Below are 22608 nucleotides of genomic sequence, written 5' to 3'. Positions count from 1 at the left end.
ATTATGTTTCTTCTACACTCCCTACTTTTCTACACAATCTCTTTCCCTATGTTGAATCAAACAATCATCCGGGATGTTATGGTGCTGAAGTAAATGGAAGCGCTTCTCGAGTTTGGTTAATGTGTTCACATATCTCTCTTGGCATCACAAATGAGCAAATCAGCAATCTGCATCTTGTCAGATGTGGCAGTATGCTGCAAACCTTAGAGCTCTGCCAAACCGCCTTCATCTACATAGATACTATGCAAACTAAAGTGCAGTGCATGGTGGAGGATACCCTTCCTACTACTACTACTACTACTACTACTACTACTAGTCATTTCCTTTCCTGTTCCACTTGAAAATAGTGAGGGAAAAACAATTGTCTGTGTGCCTCCTTATGAGCCCACATTTCTCGTACCTTACCTTGTTGGTCCTTATGTACTATATATGTTGGCGGTAGTAGAATCGTTCGGCAGTCTGCTTCATATGCTAGTTCTCTAAATTTTCTCAACAGTGTTCCTCAAAGAGAAAATTGCCTTTTCTTCCAGGGATTCAGATTTCAGTTCCTGAAGCATTTCCATAACACTTACTGTTGTTCAAACTTACCGGTAACAAATTTAGCAGCCCACCTCCAAATAGCCTTGACGTCTTCCTTCAGTTTGACCAGGTGCATATCCCAAAGTATTAAAGAGCAGGTTGCACCAGCATCCTGTATGTAGTCTCCCTTACAGATGAACTGCACTTCCGTAGAATTCTCACTATAAACTAAATACAACCATTCGCATTCCATACCACATTCCTCACATGCTCGTCCCATTTCATATCACTTTGCAACATTATGCACAGATATTTAAATGACGTGACTGTGTCAGGCAGTACACTAATAATGTTATATCCAAACATTTCAGGTTTGTTTTTCCTACTCATATGAATTAACTTACATTTTTCCCATATTTAGAGCTAGCTGCCATTCATCATACCAACTAGAAATTTTGACTGTTATGTTGTATCTTCCTACAGCCACTCAATTATTGACACCTTACTATAAACCACAGCGTCATCAGCAAACAATTGCAGATTGCTGCCCATCCTATTCCCCAAATCCCAAATCATTTACATACAATGTAGGAAAAGATAGATTACTACTAACTTTAAAGAAGACACACAGTTGCAGACAGGCACAATTAAGACACTTGCATAAAGTTTTTGGGCACGTCTTCATCAGTAAAAACACACACACACACACACACACACACAAGCAAGCACACCTCGTGCGTACTTGACTGCTAACTCCAGTATCACGGGCCGGAATGCAATCTTTTTGGTAATTATCAATCTGTCTTTTCCTATGTTGCTTTTATTCCCACCTGGAGTTTCCATTGTTTGAAATCTTTTATGTGTATAGAGAACAGTAGTCTTATTACAGTCCCCTGGGGGCATTCCTGGTGACTCCATTCTTTCTAATGAACACTCGGTGTCTAGAACAACATACTGGGTTCTGTTATTTAAAAAGGCTTTGAGAAACTGACATATCCGTGAACTTATTCCATGTGCTCATACCTTCAACAGCCTGCAATGGGGCACTGTAGCAAATGCTTTCTGGAAATCTAGTAGTATAGAGTCTGCCTGTTGCGCTTCATCCATAGTTTGCAGTTTGTTTGAGAAAAAGACAAGCTGAGTTTTGTAGGAGTGATGGTTTCTGAAACTGTGATGATTTTTGGACATAAGCTTCTCAGTCTCAAGAAAATGTATTGAATTTGGACTGAGAATATGTTCAAGAATTCCACAGCAAACTGAAGTTAGGAATATTGGTCTGTAATTTCTCGAAATGACCTCAGCCTCTTTGCCCAGGTACTAACTGTTCTTCTGCAGATGCTCTATAAACTCTACACAAATGTTTGTGGTGGTTCCCTACAGTTTCTTTCTCTGCAGCAAGAGATTCAATGGTGACACACTGCCTATAATGTACATCATGTACAGATGCCAGTTTAAAATGTTGCTGCAGTTACGCTACCTGCCAGAGGAAACAGAAAGTTTGTGCACACACTCTGGAAACTTCAGATATTGCATACCTGAAGTGTTGACTTTGTACCATTGTTGTTGACTGAGGGAGAAAAAAATTTGGTGCATTTACTTTCTGGGTGACCTTTCTACTTTAAAAAATCTACTTGGGAAGAGTCATGAAACTAATGCACACCATGAAGTAGATCAAGCAAAATTCAGTACTCAGTGTGCCTGTCAACCAGTATTGTTGGCCTCTAGTAGTCTGTTAGATGCAAACCTTGAACACAAGTTTGAAACAATTGGTCCTTTGGTGTATTCCAATTTAACTATGAACCATTAACTATTTTTACACATACATTTTAATAGCTCAGTTACTCACTGTTTGTCCTATATGGTTTGATCTTCTTATGGACAACCAATTAAAAGCGTAGATTGCTACTCACCAGAAATATGAGGCATTGAGCCACTGACAGGCACAACAAAGATTGTTAAACATCGAGCTTTCGGCCAAAGCCTCCTTCAGAAAAGAAAGGAAAAGTGCATGGACACACACAAAAGTAAGGGGGGAAAAAAGTAGTCAATTTCCCACATACATGAGTGCTATCTCCAGGCTCCCAGCCTATCGAAGCAGACTGCAACTATGGTGTTGGACAGAAACAGCAGTCTGGAGTGGGGCAAGGAAGGGGGAGGAAGCATGGCAGGTACATATGGGGGGGGGGGGGAGGGGGGGAGAGAGAGAGAGAGAGAGAGAGAGAGAGAGAGAGAGAGGGAGAGAGAGGGGCCATTAAAATGTTGAAAGATATTAAACAGTTAATGTTTATTTTAAAACATGATCTATCCAGAGATTGGAATTGAGCAAGATTAATATTTGTGACATTGCAGCATAACTATGTTTAAAACTGGACTTCCATAGCCATTGAAAATGAACACGTGCATACTTTCACAAACCAGCTTCGGATGTCATCTACTGTTTCCATTTGGCAAGAATAAAATTTCTGCTAGTACAGTATCCAGCATGCCTTCAACTGAAGTAATTGATGAGAGAATAAAAATGGTAGCACTTGACAAAGAGAAAGTATATGCACCAACATTAGTGCAAAAATGAATCTCTTATAGAAATCCATGAGTATAATAATAAAAGAATTATGTCCAGTCTTGAAGAGTCTTAAAGTAAAGAAATTAATGGTCAACTTTCAATGTTTTATATATACATGTCAATTCAGGACAAGAATAGCTAAAACTTCATTAGTGAAAATACATTTATAGCACAAATTTTCTATTGCCGTTTCATTATAAAATTTAAAAAGCATAACAAAAATTAGTTATACAGTGAAATTAATCTAATTCCATAAAAGGTGTTTAAAAGAAATGGATAATTGTACATGATATTGCATTAATAGTAGTCTGTGGTCTGAGATTCCTATCAATTGCACAATTATATACATACATTACAAAGTATTAAGTTACATTTCGTGCATTTGAAATATGCAAATTACCAGGATGGTAACTACAGAAAATTGTGATTTTTGTCATTCCTGAATAATTTTCACATGGTATTCATAAATTCTTGTAAAGCAGTCTCCCTGTGGGTTTAGTCGAGTAAACCATGCTGTTCTGGTTGTATTTCTTGTTACTGTTATAACTGAATCATTATAAATGAAGCTCAAGTCCTTGGAATAGTACTAAATATTTAAACAAATTGAGAACTATACAAATGAGTGAATGGGAGCAGAATTTTCACTTATCTAGTTTACTGGCATCTCGTGGATTAAGGTAAGATAAGTGACATGTTAACTGTTAAACTTTTTAGCAACTTTTCTGTCATAGATAGCCAAGCCTTCATTGGCACCAGTAAATTGTTTTGAAATGATGGCTATAGAATATGCTATGAAAAACCAAAGTGCGTATTATATGTCTCCACAAGAGATGCTAATGTTTTTAGTGAAATTGTCATCAAAGAATGGAAATAAATAAATATGAAACATTTTCATTTAAAAATTAATGGCATATTCTCACAAAACCGCTGGTAAACATTTTGGGATGTGAGGTCGTGGTCCAAGAAACTCTCCTGTTCCTGACGTTTTGTCAAAGACTGCACTGGACGTCTTAAGAGGTGCTCCTCTGCTGAGCCTTGCCGACTCGGCAAGACTTAGTGGAGCAGCGCATCTGATGATGTCCAATGCAGTCCTGGACGAAACGTCAGGAGCAGAGAGTTTCTTGTACCACCTCCTCACACCCTGAAAGATTTACCAGCAGCTATGTCATTTGGTTGTGAAAGACTTCATTCTATGAACATTCTCACAAACATTTAAATGTGCATACACTGAAGATTAACAGACAATTTTACAACATTTATACATGTGATATTATTGCATTGCAGAAATCAGAAGTCAAAATTCATCTAACATTCATTATTTTATATTATTAATAATATGTTGTCAGTTGGTTGTACTAAGAATTTAATCAGTGGAATGGGAGTTGGCCACCAATAAAAGTATACATGAAAACCCAGTGAAAGGGACACCACAAAAGTGTGATGTAAAAGGAGAGTTTCTTCAATGTTTTTCTATGTTTGCCCATTATAACTGCATAGAAAGTTCACATGGTGTCTGGAAACAGTGTATGATAATGAAAAGGAAAGATTTGGTGCTTTAATTTTGGCACATGTCTGCCATGCCTTTAAACAGTGCAAGCTACTGAAGTTACAATTTGGAATAATAAAAGTGAAGTGCTAAAATTTTGTTGTGCATTTACAAACCATTTACAAAGACAAGCCACAGAAATTTCACATGTTCACTTGTTCAATAGAAATGACTGTGTACCATCAGCATTTTGTAATGAAACAATCTTTTTATCTTTTTTTTTCTTTCTTTTCGGATTTTACTTTGATAATTTATGAACAGGCATACAATGGTGTGCCAATGGGTGCTCCTTTCCCCATGGGAATGCCTGCTCAGCAGCCACCACCTCCGCCATCAGGGCCACCACCACAACCACAACCACAGTACAGTTATGCACCCGCTCCACGCCCTGACCAGTACCCAGTGCCTCCGCCAACTGGCTCCATGACACTGCCACCCCAGTTTCACTTGGGCCCGGCTGGCCCTAGACCTCGTGATGAGCAGCAACAGCATCAGGTACCAGGACCACCACCGCAGCCACCAGGCACACAAGGGCCTTATCCACCCAGGTGAGTACAGCTTAGCAAGTTGGATCACAAGTATGAATTTTCATCATTACTGCTGTTGGCTCAGACTCAGCTCATAACAAAGAAGAATTATTCGGGTTTACTCACAAAAAAGTATAGGCAGTATTGAAACTAAATTGGTTTAAATTGAGTAAATGATCTGTCATATGTAGGCTACAACTGGCTGTAAAAAAAAATATAAATAATGACAAATTAAAAAAACTGTAGCTCCACTACAAATTTTTGTAACTGTATAAACTGCAAAAGCAAAGTAAATTGCAAGTCAGATTAAAGAGGTCAGTTTTTTTTCCGTTTTTAAAGATAAGGAAAATTATATTGGAGATTATCCAGTCTTGTTTTAAATTCATGGCTGCTGAGATTAAAACTCCTTGTGGATTTCCCTTTAAGAATAGACAGTGTTTGGTTGTAAAGCAGAGCACTTGTGCACAGGCAGCTGTTAAACCCATGTTGTGCACAGAAGATATCTAAACAGGTATGCAATTGGACTGGAGTCACTCTGGGAAACAGAACTTAGTATCATTTTTAACTGGGAGGATTTGTCAGAAGTGAAAATAGCATCCAATGTACTCTAAGGAAGTGAGATAGTATCAGTGAAATAGTACTTAGTTCTCTGAGGTAGTTTGCAGTCGACACTGTTGTTCACAGGAAGGAAGGTTACGTCAGTAGAAAATTGCAATATGCAAAGATTAGTTGCTGATCAGCATAAACACACAAACCAGTATTGTTTCATGATAGGTTACCATTCACTGGAGTTTGTCAGAAACATCAGGTCTCCAGTCATTTTAATGTAATAAAACCACATAACTGTAGTTGTGGGGAAGGCAGGTGCTGGTCTCTACTGTCTCAGAAGAATCAGAAGGAAGCATGATCCACTCTCAAAGGCGATTTAAGAAATATATTACTTCCTTTGACACCTCACATAAAAGCATTAATGGCAAATTTGTTGAAATTTGGGCTTCAAAGGAAGATATTAGCAAATTTTCTTCCGGGTGAACCATCTGTAAATGAAATAGGGGAAAATAAATACTACTCTTCTCCTGTTACCTTCAGCCTCACACCATACATTGCCATGAAGGCTACAAATGTAGATGTGATGGATATAAAGTGTTCTGACTCCCTGCATGTTAAACAAGTAGCCTAGGTCAGGTGGCATGCCTGTGGGCTACAAGCAGCATTCTTGCTTGTGACTCAAGTTGAAGCAATTTTACTGTATCAGAAGGTGCGTGTTGCTAGTATTGTTCTGCTTATTTTGTGGTTTGTCTACAGTATTGCGAGTTGAAGACTATGGCGATAAGGTGGTGTTAAGCATTACAGTTACTCATACTTGAAGGAGAAGAGTGTGCAGATTGGGCTACAGGAAAATTAAACGTAAACATTTTATTACATCTTAAAAAAACAAAGTAAAATATTCCAAATGGGTCAGAGCAAAATCTCTGAAAGACAGAGATCTGGCTGATAATTGTTTTGTGTACGATTCACATTTTGGTGAGGAACTTGTCACAAAAGCAGAGTTTGTTTGCCATTGATAGTAAATAAGTTAAAATTCCAAGATAAGTGGTCTGTAAAACTAGGAGCGGTTCCTTATTTATTTCTCAATGTACCGAAATATCTATCAAAATATTACACAAAAGAATCACCAGTAAAACATTCATCAAAAGAAAAGCCACAGCAAAGAAAATATTGAACAAGAAGTTAAAATGTCTGTGTGTTTCTTCTGTCAAGGAAAATTTATGGAACAAATTGGTATCCCACACACGAGTAATACTTTAAAAAAGGACACTGACTTGTATTAAACCGAAAGATTTGTGATTACATAATAAAATAACAGCAGCCAATGCCGAAATCAGTCGCCTGTAAAAGCAGTTCTCGGATGAAAAGCGTAAAACGAGTTAATAGTCGATCATTCTAAAATCAGTATGGGGAAAAAAAACTGGGAAGGTATGTGAAAAATAAATGCTAATTGAAGAAGAAGAAAACGGAATGCAGTGTGATGATGAGTCTCTTCTGGACAGTGTACTCTCAAAAATGAAGTCACCGAAACGATACAGGCATTGTTTGAAACATGAATTGTCACCACTTCAAAAAATATGTCTGACATGCTCTCATATGGCATCAGTACATGTGCTGTGGAAGCAATTAAGACTTACTTTCGGGAAGAACAAGATGAAAACATAGTTTCTCTTCTACTCACTTTGTTGGAAGTATAGAATTGTGCAAGCTTAATTTGTTTACAGCACAATAATACGGATTTATTACATCTATGAAGTTTTGTTGTCTGTTGTACAATCCTAGTACATTGGCTTAACTAAATTCACTTTCCGTCTGATCTCCTATGAGTGACGTTTCTACCCAACCAGATACATTGATAGTCATAATGTTTTTAGTTTTCTTTCAAATTGCACATCATCTGTGCCGGAGGAAGAAAGGTTTTTCCTTAAAGTTGTATTTTAATTGAAGTTTCCTCCATATAATAATTTAGTAAAATACTTGTTTGAATTTGTATTATTATTCTTCGTTGGGACTTTACTCCATATGTTGACTGGAACAACTTGTCAGTAATTCCGCAACAGTTAAACTTGAAGGGACACAACTATTAACTACTTTTGTTGTGACTTCGTTTCATTGATATTCAATGTCGTACGTCATGATTATGATGATTAATGGTTATTGTGTTGGTTATATGAGCACAAAAGTTTTTTATAATTAGGTTCACTGTTGTGTGTAAACTTGATATATATGTGCTTTAGACATTAATTAAATTATTTGTTGTTGTAAAATCTTGAAAGTATATAGATTTGTGACCTTTTTTTCTTTTGTCAGTTTCTTTGCAGAAAAACTGCTTCAACATGTTTCAGTAATATGGTTAAGAACCAGTAGCTATATCTCTTTCCAAATGAATCCTTCCATTTCCTTCATCCTTTGGGCAGATGTCAATCCTGACTTATTATTTTCTTGTTCTTGTAGCAGTGGAATGTCTACCTTCCCCCCTCATGGTGGACCACCTACAGTGTTCATGAGCCATCCTCATGGAGTGGCATCAGGCCAACTGCCCCCTGCCGGCGTCACCTTCTCACCGAGGGGGCAGCCTCTCTTATGAAAAAAAATTCAGCTCACTGGTGTGAAAAAGTAGGACCATGTTGCTAACTGCAATGTTACCATTCATTCTGTAAGGCTTCTGGAACAAACGTTTGGTCATAATGTAGAAGGAATGAGATGAGAAGGGTGCTTCGTATATCTTACAAATGTTCAAATTGTTTCAAGAAAATTGGGTCTCTATTGCAAGTAATCTTTGAGTGAAGCTGCTGTTACAGAAAATTTCATATACAATCTTCAGATGCAGTTTTTGTCATAAAGAATGACTGTTTCCTTGGAAATACTGCCATTATATGGAGTTTATGCATGTATCACAGTTAATGGCTTAAATGTTAGGCATTGAGATTTTATTATAGATTCTACTCTTGAATTTATCTGCAGTGTCAGATTACTGTTTTGAAGTATACATTTTATATACATAATTTGTCCTCAGTATAATTTGTTATAAAGCTTCATATGTTTATTTATTTCTTACATTTTATGCATAATTTTATAATGGCTGGTAAACCAGCCATCAAACTGATTTTAAGCACAGTCAGTCAATCAGTGCAATATTTATTTGTTGCAGACAATGATTGTCTTCACATTTGCAGTGCTGTGATGAATACTTAATTTTATGATCAAGGTCTTCACTGAAATGTGTGTGTTAAAAGCAACTTAATGAAACATTCCATGTGAGTCACACTTGCGTTAAAGTGTCTACTAGCTTTGGGTCGTGCAGTAGCTGTGGAGTTCATGGTTAACCAAAGTTTCTGTAGCCCAATTGGAAAAAATGTAACAATACTTCAAGCTTCTAATTGCTTGAATTTTAACAGGAAAATGTATAAAATATACATATACATACTTACATACCATGCAAATTTTCATTGCTGTAAATGTTTTTGATTGTAAAATTGTACATAAAAATTTAAGAAAAATGGTTTGCTATGTTGTATTAAATTGTTGCATATGATGTAGTATTAAATTTTTAAGTCAGCCTTAATTTTAAGTGTGTTTTTATTAATAACTGTAGTGCTTAAAACTTCTTTGTTGAAATATTGTACAAATAACTGAAAATACAACTTTTTTCAGAATCTTCTAGTCTCAGTAAATGTGGATACATATTAAAAAATGATAGCCTATTATTTTGCCTATAGAAATTGTCATATTGAACACAAGATTTACAACTTCGTGATATAAGTTGCAGTACTTTAACTTCCATTCAGAAAGGTATACAATTGCAACTACAGGAATCATCCTATTCTTTTTAAAAGTTGTTGGAATTAAAGGAAGGAAAAAATTGTCTTTCTTTATAAGAGTCATGTATTCAAAATAAAAATGACACTCCCGAATAATACCACACATACTACACTCCGGTCGTCATAAGATTAAACCTCATGTAAGCATTACACTAGGTATTCATTCGCATTTGCTGGAAAATCATTGGATTTTGTTTGATGTGTAGTTTATGCCAAACTACCTTGAGTACAGTCAAGTACGATAATGAGGATACATTTTATGCTGTGGTTACGCATACATCCACTCAGCGATAATACGACACAACAGCTTTACTGGTACATTTAACTTGGACAGCACTGGCCCGCTATCTAGTGCAACTAACCTGCAGTCATGTGGACAGATGTAAAAAGAGACGAGCAGAGAACAATATAACCTTGAATGTCATTTAATTTTTGAAAAAATGAAATAATTGTAAAACTCGGGCAATATGCTTTTTAAGGGATCTAATTGCAAACCTAACATGCTCTCAATCTTAGCTAACATAGTTTTGTAATTAAGAACAAGTATGATGAAAATTCCTGCCTTCAACAAGGGTAATTTTTTTTGCATGAACTGTGTGTGGCATAAAAGTGCACTGCTTGGACTTCACCATGTAGTTAAATATTGAAGTCACTGAAGGTAATACTGTTAGTCGTCTGGTAATCTTTAAACTCCATCCATATCAGACTCAAAGGAATACAGGCGATCAGCAACAGAATCCCATGCCATCAAAAAGTCCATGTTTCCTTCTCCTCTTTTATGACATGGTGTTCCGCATTTCACCATCGTTTGGCAGTGACATGTCACAAAGCTTCATGCATTAGTTCCAGCTTGTTTTGCAGCTTAAATGTCTCATTATTTCTTGTGACAAGTCTCTTAACTTGGCTCCATATCAATTCTATTGGGTTCAGATTGCAGTGTTAAGGTGACAACTGTAAAAGTGCGGCATCTGTACAATGTGCTCGAAGCCGCGAAAATTACACTTTCCCATGTTTCTATGACGAGTGTCACGCTGGCTCACGAGAGACCACATCTGTCCTACAAAACAATGGGCATATTCAAACAAAAATATTTGATTTTTCATTTATCTCCCAGAAATTTGTGTAATGTTTTTCTTAGCTTCAACAATATTTTACAAAATATCGATAATTAAGACTGTGATTTGCAATGAAAGCCAGAAATTTGCGTGTGATGTGTAATTATAAACTAGAAGACATGCACTTTTCTTGAAAAAATGATGGTTAAGTATGATTTAATTGCCATATATTTGATGAATTTCATATTTAAATGATTTAGATATTGAAATGGAAAAAGTCAGCTCCAAGAGGTTTCAGACTGCTGCCCAGTAGCCTACTCGTATACTAATAGAGAATTCTGACAGTTACACTATGGGTATAATCTACAAACTACTAACTAAATTTACAACAGAGTGTTTCTCAAAAATCTTGAAAGCTGATTTTTCTCTGTAATGTTGTGAAAAACATTAAAAACAACTTCTTTCTAGCCATTAATGGCATTCTGTGCACGTGTTTCACCGTGAAGCAGGAAGCGTGAAAATTACCTAGCTAAAGTACACTTAAGAAAAATGTTGTCGGCCGTTGCTAGATCTGAATGTCTTAAAGTTTCATTTACATTGAGACCGTAATAAGATATCTAATTGATAAGTTGGAACTATTTCAAAGGTCAGAACAGCAGTAGTGTATGAAAGCTACGGTTGCTGACCATTCGTCATGTTTGCATCAGGTTTATTCTGATGGTGAACGAAGTATATTGTTCAGATTTTGACACGTGCAGTTGACTTGAGTAGTTTTGTATAGTGCCTGGAATTATACTAATATACACTGTGTGGCAAAATAAGCAAAGTACACAGAAGGGGAGGAGGAAATTAAATGAAACTTCACAGCTTGAGAGGGTATGAGATTTTATTTCACTGGATACATAACTGTCAGATTGACAAAAAATTTAAGTCTGAGCACACTTAGGAGCATGTCGTCACTGCCTCCTCTACCCTTGATGCATTTGTGGAAAGTGTGTTGTAAAGTTTCGTATCCTCCCCTGAGGCAAGCTGGCCCAAAACTGTTGTAACTGGTCCTTGTTATCCCAGATACGGGCTCTGGGATGCAGTTGACGCTTGAACTGGTCCCATGTCATTGTATGGGGGACAGATTTGGGTATCTTTCAGGCCACAGGAGTACCTCGACATCATGCACACAGTTTGACATGTTCCATGTGTGGATGAGCATCTTACTGCTGAAAAATGGCACCACATGAGAGGTAACACTCAATCACATGAAGTCTAACATACCATTTTGCTGTTAGTTCATCACTACCAGCTGAAGTCGTGCTCAATGGCTCCCCACACCCTGATGCCAGGAGTAACATCACAGTGCCTGTCCAAAGCATGGGGCCATTCTCCTGGTCACCACCATACTCGCCAACAATTGTCATCTGGGGTAGTACAGAACAGAATTTCATCACTGAACACAATGTGATGCAGTTAATCAGCAGTCCATACTTCCCTGTCATGGCACCACTCCGAGCACTGGAGGTGTTAATGATAGCCTATGCATGGGACATTAATTCCCTAGTCTGGCTATTGCTAGTCTCTGTCTAATGATGTGGGATGACAGAATGTTGCAGGGAGTATTTGTTTTCAGACAGCCAGGCATGGATGTGAAGGGGTTACAGTGTGCTTGGTGTACAGTACAGCGATCCTCCATTGTGGTAATCAGATGTGGTCGACCAGAACCTTGACAGTCAGTATGTCTGCCCCCAATTCCCCTGCTGTTCAACATCGGATCAGTCACATCCAAGTGCCCCACAAATCAGTTATTACACGATTTGACCAGCTGCCAAATGAACACGCAATGAGGCCCCTTGCAGACTCTGCCAAGTGTACGGAGTTACATTGACATCTGACATGTCTTCTGTGCACTTCACTCGTTTTTTTTTTTTTTTTTTTTGCTGGCAGTGTAGTTTAGAAGTGAATATTGTTTATTGTGCTGTATTCAAAGATTACTCTCCATTCATAACATGCTGTGATGTAGTACAGCAACGTATGAAACTTCACATCACACATTAGTATGTTACATCTTTTCTGCTTTGTTTGGAACAGTGTCTGCACACACACACACACACACACTCACTCTCTCTCTCTCTCTTTCTCTCTCTCTCTCTCTCTCTCTCTCTCTCTCTCTCTCTCTGTATAGCTACATTGTGCCATACTACACTTCACTGCCTCCCACATTGCAGTTCTGTCACAGTGTACCTGCACAGGTGTGTGTGTGTGTGTGTGTGTGTGTGTGTGTGTGTGTGTCAACTCGAAAAAAGATTTGCTTGAAGGCTAGCAAAGTTTCCAGTTTGCCTCTCAGTAACTCAACACCTCCATTATCATTTACATTCTGCCACAACTTTCTGAACACATGAAATCCTAAGTTTTTCATTAAGTGTAGTGTTGAGGGAAAGATGGAAAGTCTTTTTCTGTCTAGCCATCAGTTTTAGTTGATTATTCTTGGGTGGATCTGGTAGCCAATGAAGCAGTTTGTAGATGACGTATCACAACTTGGATTGTGAGACAACTCTGTTTGTCATACATTTTCTTTTGCTGATGACTGCTGCTTAAAACTAATTTGTCTTAATTCTTACCCAGTAAAGGGTTGCTTTGTCATACTTACGGTACAGAACTGCAATTTTGGTACCTCTTGCACATTCAGACTTAAGAATTTGTTTTTAATAAAATAAGTTTATTTGTTGAGAATTACACATATTTACACACACAGCATATTGTACAAGTGACATATGTACATATGTATAAAACTTAAAAATTATTGTACTTTGGAAACAGTGTTTAAACATATATATATATAAAAGTAAAGGTTTGGGTTTGATTAAAGCTCAATTTGTGTACATTTGGCTTACTGCAAGCCAGTGCAGGGACTTCACACTAAACTTGCGGTCACTATATTATTACTATCTTCTTCTCCTTCTTGTTCATACCTCTGTTTCGGTAACATTCCTAAATGTGTGTGATGGGTTGGCCGATCAGTGATTCTTAATTGCTTCTGAGATGAGTAAATAGTTGTCTTCTGAACATGTGCTTCACTCTCCACTTGTCCTAGAGACAAAGAACGATTATAAGAGTCATGTCAAGTGTAAAAAAGGCATATTCTGCTATATAACAGTTTATTCACAATTATTCACATGCAGTGTGTGCCATACCATAGTTGTTATAACAGAATATTTCTTTTAACTTTAATTACATGTCCTTATTTGTATTTCTCTAAATCATGAATTGAAGAAGAGTTGCAAACTGCAATTTTTCCAACTTCGTATTCATTTAGGTCGTCCCTCCCTCTCCTGCCTTCTCCCCTCTTTCAGTACGCACATTTCATTACTGTTCTGATATTCTGAAACAAGTATCGCTCATCTTTAAAACTTTTTTTTCCCCCAAAAATCACAGTTAATCTCTTAAAACTTCGTATTGAAGCTTTTGGTGGGTTATTATTTCTCATCTAATAGATAAATGTTTTTTAGGATATTCTGAAGAAAATGAGAAGTGGTTACAGTATTAGTCCACTTGCAGATCGTGCAGTATGTCCATGGACTTTGACGTGACAAAATAAAGCAAAGCTGTAATGAGCCCGAAAGTTGATTTGAAAATCACAGTGCTTTACCAGGCATAGCCTGTGGGAGATGGTACACTGTGGGCTCCATACCACTGTGGTACATAGCTTTTTCACAGGCACATCGCTAAATGTGAAGGAAGCAAAAGTAAAAACTCCCAAGTCAGTTTAAATCTCATCCCTTGGAAGTCACACCATATTAATGTGCAAGATGGTGACTCTGTTGATTCTAGCATATAGAGAGACCAATGAAGAAATTTTTTTGATTCACCAAAGTTGGTGTGGCAGCCAAATCGACAAGATTAAGAGCTGTGATGAGATGCTGTCACTCTGATTTCACTTGCAATTGCTATTGTCTTTAATAATTCACAAGTATATAATTAAAATCATTTTAGGGGTCCCTACTTTTTAATTGTTGGGTCTTTTTATCAGATTAATGCTAGCTTTTTAATCTGTGTTGCAGTAGTGTTCAAGCCATAGATGTGTAGTGTGTCTGGAGATGGCTTTCCTTTTGCTTAAATATACAGTATTCATTCAGAGTCAGAATGTCATAAACTTAACATGCAGTTGGTTTTCATAGCTATCAGTGTGTCTCACTGCAAGTTTAAGATTTTCCAACTTTACAGTTTGATAATTAATTTTGTCCAATATACACACAACAAAAAAAGTTTCGCATCAGCCCGACTCCCAGAACTCCTGAAGACAGACGTTGACTGTGGATATTGTATCACAGACACAGTCCCTTTGACTGTTCAGAGATGTCACTATACCCACCCAAAGATGTAAACAACCATGCATGACAGTGCCTATTATATGGAGGGGGTCCGACAGCCAATCAGTTCCAGTCATTCCACCAAGAAGGAGCTACACGGCTCATGTTGTCTGTAGTTCAACCATGCCTAGACGGTCAATACCGCAGTTTGATCGTGTCCGCATTGTTCCTTTGTGCTGGGAAGGGCTCTCAATAAGGGAAGTAGTTGGGCATCTCGGGGTGAATCAAAGCGATGTTGTTCAGACATCGATGAGATACAGAGAAACAGGAACTGTCGATGACATGCCTTGGTCAGGCTGCCCAGGAGCTACTACTGCAGTGGATGACCACTACCTATGGATTATGGCTCGGAGGAACCCTGACAGCAACACCACCATATTGAATAATGCTTTTCGTGCAGCCAGCCACAGGATGTCATGTTATGACTCAAACTGTGACGCAATAGGCTACATGATGTGCAACTTCACTCCCAATGTAATGGCTGTACAATATGTGAATACCATCCTCCGACTGATAGTGCAACCATATCGGCAGCATATTGGTGAGGCATTTGTCTTCATGTACGACAATTCGTGTCCCCATTGTGCACGACTTCCTTCAGGATAACAACATCACTCGACTAGAGTGGCCAGTATGTTCTCCAGACATGAATCCTATCAAACATGCCTAGGATAGATTGAAAAGGGCTGTTTATGGATAACGTGGCCAACCAACCTCTCTGAGGGATCTATGCCAAATCGCCGTTGAGGAGTGGGACAATCTGGACCAACAGTGCCTTGATGAACTTGTGGATAGTATGCCACGATGTATACGGTCACGCTTCAGTGCAGGAGGACGTGCTATTGCGTATTAGAGGTACCGGCGTGTACAACAATCTGGACCACCACCTCTGAAGGTGTCGCTATGTGGTGGTACAACGTGTAATGAGTGATTTTCATGAGCAATAAAAAGGGTGGATATGATGTTTATGTTGATCTCTATTCCAATTTAATGTAGATTCCGGTACTGAGGTGACTCAAAACGTTTTGATGTGTACTAGGGCTGCTATTTTAATTGAAGGGGTCATCAATCTCGTAGAGATTGATCAAGTTGTATTATTTTTGGGTGCGTCACATGCTGGTAACAAGTATTTTCAAAGTACCACTACACGATGGTGTCTTCTTTATACATTGGTCTGTCTTATCAAACAACAGAAAATCCTGACTGGAATAACAGTTGGGAAGGAGAGATTGCTACTCCTGACATAGAGGTGATATTTAATCGTAGACTGGCACAGTGAAAAAGTATGTGTGTGCACACACACAGGGTGGTCCATTGATTGTGACTGGGCCAAATATCTCACGAAATAAGCATCAAATGAAAAAACTACATAGACCAAAAGTTGTCTGGCTTGAAGGGGGAAACCAGATGGCGCTATGGTTGGCCCGCTAGATGGCGTTGCCATAGGTCAAATGGATATCAACTGTTTTGAATGTTTTAGTTGAACCACTTTTTTCGCTTTGTGATAGATGGCACTGTAATAGTCCCAATCTTATGGCTCACAATTTTAGACGAACAGTTGGTAACACGTAGGTTTTTAAAATTAAAATACAGAACGTAGGTATGTTTGAACATTTTATTTAACTTGTTCGAATGTGATACATGTACCTTTGTGAACTTATCATTTCTGAGAATGTGTGCTGTTACAGTGTGATTACCTGTAAATACCACATTAATGCAATAAATGCTCAAATTGATATTAGTCAACCTCAATGCATTTGGCAATACGTGTAACGACATTCCTTTCAACAGTGAGTAGTTCACCTTCCGTAATGTTCGCACATGCATTCACAATGAGCTGACACATGTTGTCAGGCGTTGTTAGTGGATCACGATGCAAATATCCTTCGACTTCCCCCATAGAAAGAAATCCGGGGACGTCAGACCCAGTGAACGTGCGGGCCATGGTACGGTGCTTCATCGACCAATCCACCTATCATGAAATATGCTATTCAATACTGCTTCAACTGCACGTGAGCTACGTGCCGGACATCCATCATGTTGGAAGTACATCGCCATTCTGTCATGCAGTGAAGCATCTTGTAGTAACATTGGTGGAACATTACGTAGGAAATCGGCATACATTGCACCATTTAGATTGCCATCGATAAAATGTGGGCCAATTATCCTTCCTTCCATAATGCCGCACCATACATTAACCCGCCAAGGTCACTGATGCTCCACTTGTCTCAGCCATCGTGGATTTTCAGTTGCCCAATAGTGCATATTATGCCGGTTTGTGTTACTGCTGTTGGTGAATGACACTTCGTCGCTAAATAGAACATGTGCAAAAAATCTGTCATTGTCCCGTAATTTCTCTTGTGCCCAGTGGCAGAACTGTACATGACGTTCAAAGTTGTCACCATGCAATTCCTGGTGCAAAGAAATATGGTATGGGTGCAATTGATGTTGTTGATGTAGCATTCTCAACACTGCCGTTTTTTAGATTCGTGATTCTCGCGCAGTTTGTCTGCTACTGATGTGCGGATTAGCCGCGACAGCAGCTAGAACACCTACTTGGGCATCATCATTTGTTGCAGGTTGTGGTTGACATTTCAGATGTGGCTGAAAACTTACTGTTTCCTTAAATAACGTAACTATCTGGCAAACGGTTCGGACACTTGGATGATGTCATCCAGGATACCGAGCAGCATACATAGCATATGCCTGTTGGGCATTTTGATCATGACATCATGACATCAACACGATATCGACCTTTTCCATAATTCGTAAACTCCATTTTAACACGGGTAATGTATCACGAAGCAAATACTGTACGCACTGGCGGAATGTTACTACATACATATATGTTTGTGACTATTATAGCGCCATCTATTATAAAGCGAAGTACACGAATATGTAATAAAAAATGAGGGTTCCTATTTAAAAAACGCAGTTGATATTTGTTTGACCTATGGCAGCGCCATCTAACGGGCCAACCGCCGTGCCATCTGGTTTCCCCCTTCAAGCTAGACAAGTTTCGTTCTTTGTAGTTTTTTTTGTTTTTAGCTTATTTTGTGAGATATTTGGCCCGGTCACTATCAGCGGACCACTCATATCAGCATGCCAGGGGGGAGGGGGGGGGGGGAGGGGGGAAGAGTGGAAAGGAGAGGAGCAGAGAAGGGTAAAAGCTTGGTGGGTGCATTGGCAGTGAGCAGTACACAATGAGGGTTAGTGGATGTCAGCTGGGAGGAGGTGATAAGACAGAGGGGTCACAAACTGTTTAGCAGTGGGTGCAGCAACAATAAGTTATGTTAGGTTGGGGTCAGGATGATTTCGGGAGCAGTGAGTTTTGTAAGGAGTGGAGTTGCTAGTCTCCCATCAGGCGCCTTCCCGGTTCGCGGATAGGGGAATGCTCACCAGATATGGTGGGTATTGGGGAAATAAAATACCCAGGGCAGACCAAAACTAGCAAGCCTCCGCCCCTCTAACAAGGGAAGGGGATTGGCACCAGGAATGGTATCCAGCTGTAAAAACATTGCCAAAACAAGAGGAATTATGGATGTTTCTCCAGATAAATATTCTGGAGTAACAGCCTCCCATTCGGATCTCCGGGGGAGGTGTTTTGCGAAGGATCCAAAGGTGTTCAAGATCAGAGTGGGAACTTTAAACATGGGAAGGGAAGAGAGATAGTAGACATGATGCAGAGGAGGAAGATAAAGGCTTTGTGTGTGCAAGAGACAAGGTGGAAGGGCAATAAGGCAAAGATCGTAGCTGAAGGTTATTAGCTACTTTATAGTAGTGCAAGAGAGCTTCAAGAAGAGGTATGTGAAGTCAGCAGAGTAAATGATAGGATCATGTATGTAAAGATCACGATTGGCGGAGAAATAGTAACAGTGCTGACAGCCTATGCACCCCAAGCAGGATGTTCGGAGGATGAGAAGGAAAAATTTTGGAGAGATTTGGATGGAGTAATGGTTGGAATACCAGAGAATGAAAGTGATAGAGGGGATCTAAATGGTCATGTTGGTGGAAGGAAAGGTGGGGAAGAGAGGTGCATGGACTATGGGGGTATGGCGAGAGAAATGAGGAAGGAAAAAAAGATAATGGAGTTTGCAGTGGCTTTTGATCTAGTGATTATGAATACCTACTTCCAAAGAAAAAGAGAAAAACTAATAACATACAGGAGTAGCCAAAATAAAAGCCAAATTGATTACATATTATGTAGAAGGAAAAATAGAGGGGAGGTGCGAAATACGAAGATCATATACAATGAAGGAATAGCAACACAACATAAGTTGATTGTAGCGGATTGTGAGATGAAAGTATGTAAAAGACAGACACATAAATCAATGTGAAAGGAAAATTAAGTGGTGGATATTAAAGGATAAAAATTTGAGAGGAGTTTAGTGAAAAAGTACTGGGAAAGGTAAAATTGGCAGAGAGTGTGCAGGAGTGGTGGAAAATAAATAGTGCTGTTATAGGGAAGACTGAGGATGAAGTGTTTGGGTTAACATCTGGGAGAGGGGTGCCAAAAGGTAAGGAAGCATGGTGGTGGAATGAAGAGGTGCAGAAGGTTGTGAAGGAAAAGAAAGACACTAAGAGAAAGTGGGATATGTGTGGAAGTGCTGAGGACGGGCAAGCATACAAAAGTGCAAAGGAGGAGGCAAAACGAGCCGTGGCTAAAGCTGAAGCTGAATCAGTAAGGGAGGCATACGAAAGACTACAGAAAAATCAGGATATGAGACAACTGATACGGATAGGCAAATCAAGAGATAAAGCTTCTAAGGATCTAACAGCAATGAAACAAATGAAAGATGAAACAGGAATAATTCTGCATGGCCATGGAAAAATAATCCAAAGGTGGCTGAATTATTTTGAGAAATTGCTAAATGAAGGAAATGTAAGAGTGAAAACTAAGGAAGGAGGGGCAAACGAAGGATTAACAATGGATATAAGTAGAGATGAAGTCGAACGAGCAGTTGAAAATATGAAAAATGGGAAGGCAGTTGGCCCAGACCAAGATCCCCATTGAGGTATAGAAGTATCTTGGTAAAAAGGGAATTGAGCTCCTTTGGGATTTAATGAAGAAGATTTGGCGACAGGAGGAGATGCCAGACGAGTGGAGAACTAGTGTACTGATCCCAATATTTCAGGGGAAAGGTGACGTGCAGGACTGCAGTAACTATAGAAGTATTAAACTGATGGCACACATAATGAACATTTGGGAGAGAGTTATAGAAGCAAGGTTACGCAAGGAGACTGTGGTGTGTGAAGAACAGTTTGGGTTCATGCCTGGAAGAAGAATGACTGATGCAATACATGCTTTAAGGCGGATAGCGGAGACGCACGGGGAGCTACAAGCTGATCTACATATGGCTTTCATTGATTTTGAGAAAGCATATGACAGAGTCCCAAGGGACGAAATATGGAGAAGCACGAGAGAGCAGTGCATGCTGGAGAAGTATGTGAGGTTAGTGAAGGAAATGCACAGAGGAGCAATGATACAGGTGAAAAGTTGTGTGGGCATGACAAAGGAGTTTCCAGTAAAATTAGGGTTACATCAAGGGTCTGTGCTTAGTCCCTACCTCATTGACCTGATTATGGATGTGCTGGTGAAAGATGTGAAGAAGGAAGCATTGTGGAATATGATGTTTGCGGATGATGTGGTTCTTTGTGAGCAGAGCATCGACACACTTGAGGAAAAGCTGGAGGGTTGGAGGAAGGCACTAGAAGAAAAAGGGATGAAAATTAGCAGGACAAAGTCAGAATATTTAGCACTGAAAGATGTGCAGATGAAGTCTTCCAAGATCCAGGATGATGAGCTGAAATCGGTCTGCAAATTTAAATACCTGGGGTCGTACATACAGAGGGACAGAGGACTGGAAAGCTATATACAACACAGAATAAATTGTGATTGGAACAACTGGATGAAAATGAGTGGAGTGTTGTGTGACAAGAAGGTGAGCATTGGGTTTAAAGGGAAAGTGTACAAATCGGTGGTAAGGCCTGCTATGATATACAGGGCAGAGACATGGCCAATCATAGTAGCCTAGGAAAGGAAGATGGAAGTGATGGAAATAAGGATGCTGAGGTGGATGTGTGGGATGACAAGGAAGAACAGGATTAGAAATGAATTTGTTAGATGAGCTGTGAAAGTGCACCCATGGGGAAAAAGATACAAGAGACCAGACTAAGGTGGTACGGACACTTACAGAGAAAAGGGGAAGAGTATATCGGAAACAGAGTTGAAGATATAAAGATTGAAGGAGCGAGAAGGAGAGGAAGACCGAAGATGAGGTGGAAGGATAAGATATCCAGGGACCTAAGGGAGAAAGGATGGAAGAAGGAAGAGGCAATGGATAGAGTACTACGGAGGAGAAGGATCCAGAAGAACAACGCCGACCCTACGTGACATGGGACAAGGTGATGATAAAGAAGAAGAAGACGAGTGTGTTGTAAGGATAGCTCCCATCCTTGCAGTTCAGAAAAGCTGGTATTAGTGAGGAGCATCCAGATGGCTGGGTTGCCATTGAAATCAAGCATGTTATACTTAGCTTCATGTTGAGCTACAGGTGGTCCACTTTTCTCTTGGCCACAGTAAGGCAGTGGGCATTCATTGTAGTGGATAGCTGGTTGGTAGTCATACCAATATAAAAAGCTAAACAATGATTGCAGCACAACTGATACACAACATGACTGCTTTCAGTGGTGGCCTGGCTTCTGATAAGGTAGGATAAGCCTGTGACTATTGGAATAGGAAGTGTGTGGTGTGTGAATTGGCCAGGTCTTGCACTTGGATTGGGGTTGGGAGTGGCATGGAGTGGGGTATACTAGGTTGGTGGGGCAGCAGAACATCACTTTAGGAGGGTTGGGAAGGGTGTTGGGTAGGGAGTCCCTCATATAAGGATACGATGATTGATAATCCAACCCCTGACGAAGGATGTGGTTTGGTTGTTCCAGTCAGGGTGGTATTTGGTGATGAGCAGATGCTCCTTTATAGCTGAATCTTGAGGGTGGTGAGGGGATTGTGTGTGTGTGTGTGGGGGGGGGGGGGGAGGGGGGGGGGACTTACGACATGGGAAATCTATTTGGGGACTAGGTCTGGGGGATAGTGCATATCTTTGAAGGCCTTTGTGCTATCTTCAGCATACAGTGCAAGGGACTTGCAGATACAACATCCACAGGTGGCTAGATTGCATGGGAGGTTGAGAAGAACCAAGTGAAGTGGATGGAAATAAGGTGTTGAGATTGTGAAGGAATGAGGACAGGGTGTGTGATCACAGAATATATCTAGTATTCTTTTTCATTGTGCATGCCAGCCTGAAACTGACTGCCTCTTGTATGTAATGAGTAGCAATCAATCATTTCAATTGTTGTCTTCTCTTATTACATTTGTTCTTGTTTTTTAAACTCAAAATATGCTCTTGTGGGTTAGCACTTTCTTCTGCCAACCCTTTCAGTTGTACTGTGGCATATTTATACCTGCAACAGTTGTGTGGTTTTTCTCATTGCACTTTGTAACAAAAAGTAATTCTTTCATTATGCAGTACCACAAGATAGGCTCAATGCAAAAGGTAGATAGTCATAACTTCCTGTGCTCGAAACTTCAGTTTCTGAACAGTTTTCATTCCCCCTTCCCATTTTATTTCCTAATTACTTTGTAAGTAGAGGATCTCTTTCAAATAATC

At 39.4% G+C, this 22608-nt stretch overlaps 2 protein-coding genes across 5 annotated transcripts in view; one reads left to right on the top strand and one right to left on the bottom strand.

Moving 5' to 3' along the window:
• Window positions 1-9360, top strand: part of LOC126326853 (signal transducing adapter molecule 1) — a 46401-nt gene extending 37041 nt beyond the window's left edge. For 2 of the 4 annotated variants that reach the window (XM_049995796.1, XM_049995800.1), the window contains 2 exons: window positions 4890-5176; window positions 8159-9360. In XM_049995796.1, coding sequence (XP_049851753.1) covers window positions 4890-5176; window positions 8159-8291 — 420 coding nt within the window. In that variant the 3' untranslated portion in view covers window positions 8292-9360. The remainder of the gene's footprint in view (window positions 1-4889; window positions 5177-8158) is intronic. The other 2 variants (XM_049995797.1, XM_049995807.1) reach the window with 1 other exon arrangement.
• Window positions 9361-13266: 3906 nt separating this feature from the next.
• Window positions 13267-22608, bottom strand: part of LOC126326837 (ankyrin repeat domain-containing protein 6-like) — a 638792-nt gene continuing 629450 nt past the window's right edge. The window contains exon 15 of the mRNA XM_049995795.1: window positions 13267-13658. Within this exon, the coding sequence (XP_049851752.1) occupies window positions 13483-13658 (176 nt within the window). The 3' untranslated portion in view covers window positions 13267-13482. The remainder of the gene's footprint in view (window positions 13659-22608) is intronic.

Source organism: Schistocerca gregaria, chromosome 2 (genome assembly GCF_023897955.1).
Source record: "Schistocerca gregaria isolate iqSchGreg1 chromosome 2, iqSchGreg1.2, whole genome shotgun sequence".
In the NCBI taxonomy this organism is placed as follows: Eukaryota; Metazoa; Arthropoda; class Insecta; order Orthoptera; family Acrididae; genus Schistocerca; species Schistocerca gregaria.
Note: the sequence above shows the minus strand (reverse complement) of the source record. Positions and strands in the feature narration are given on the sequence as shown.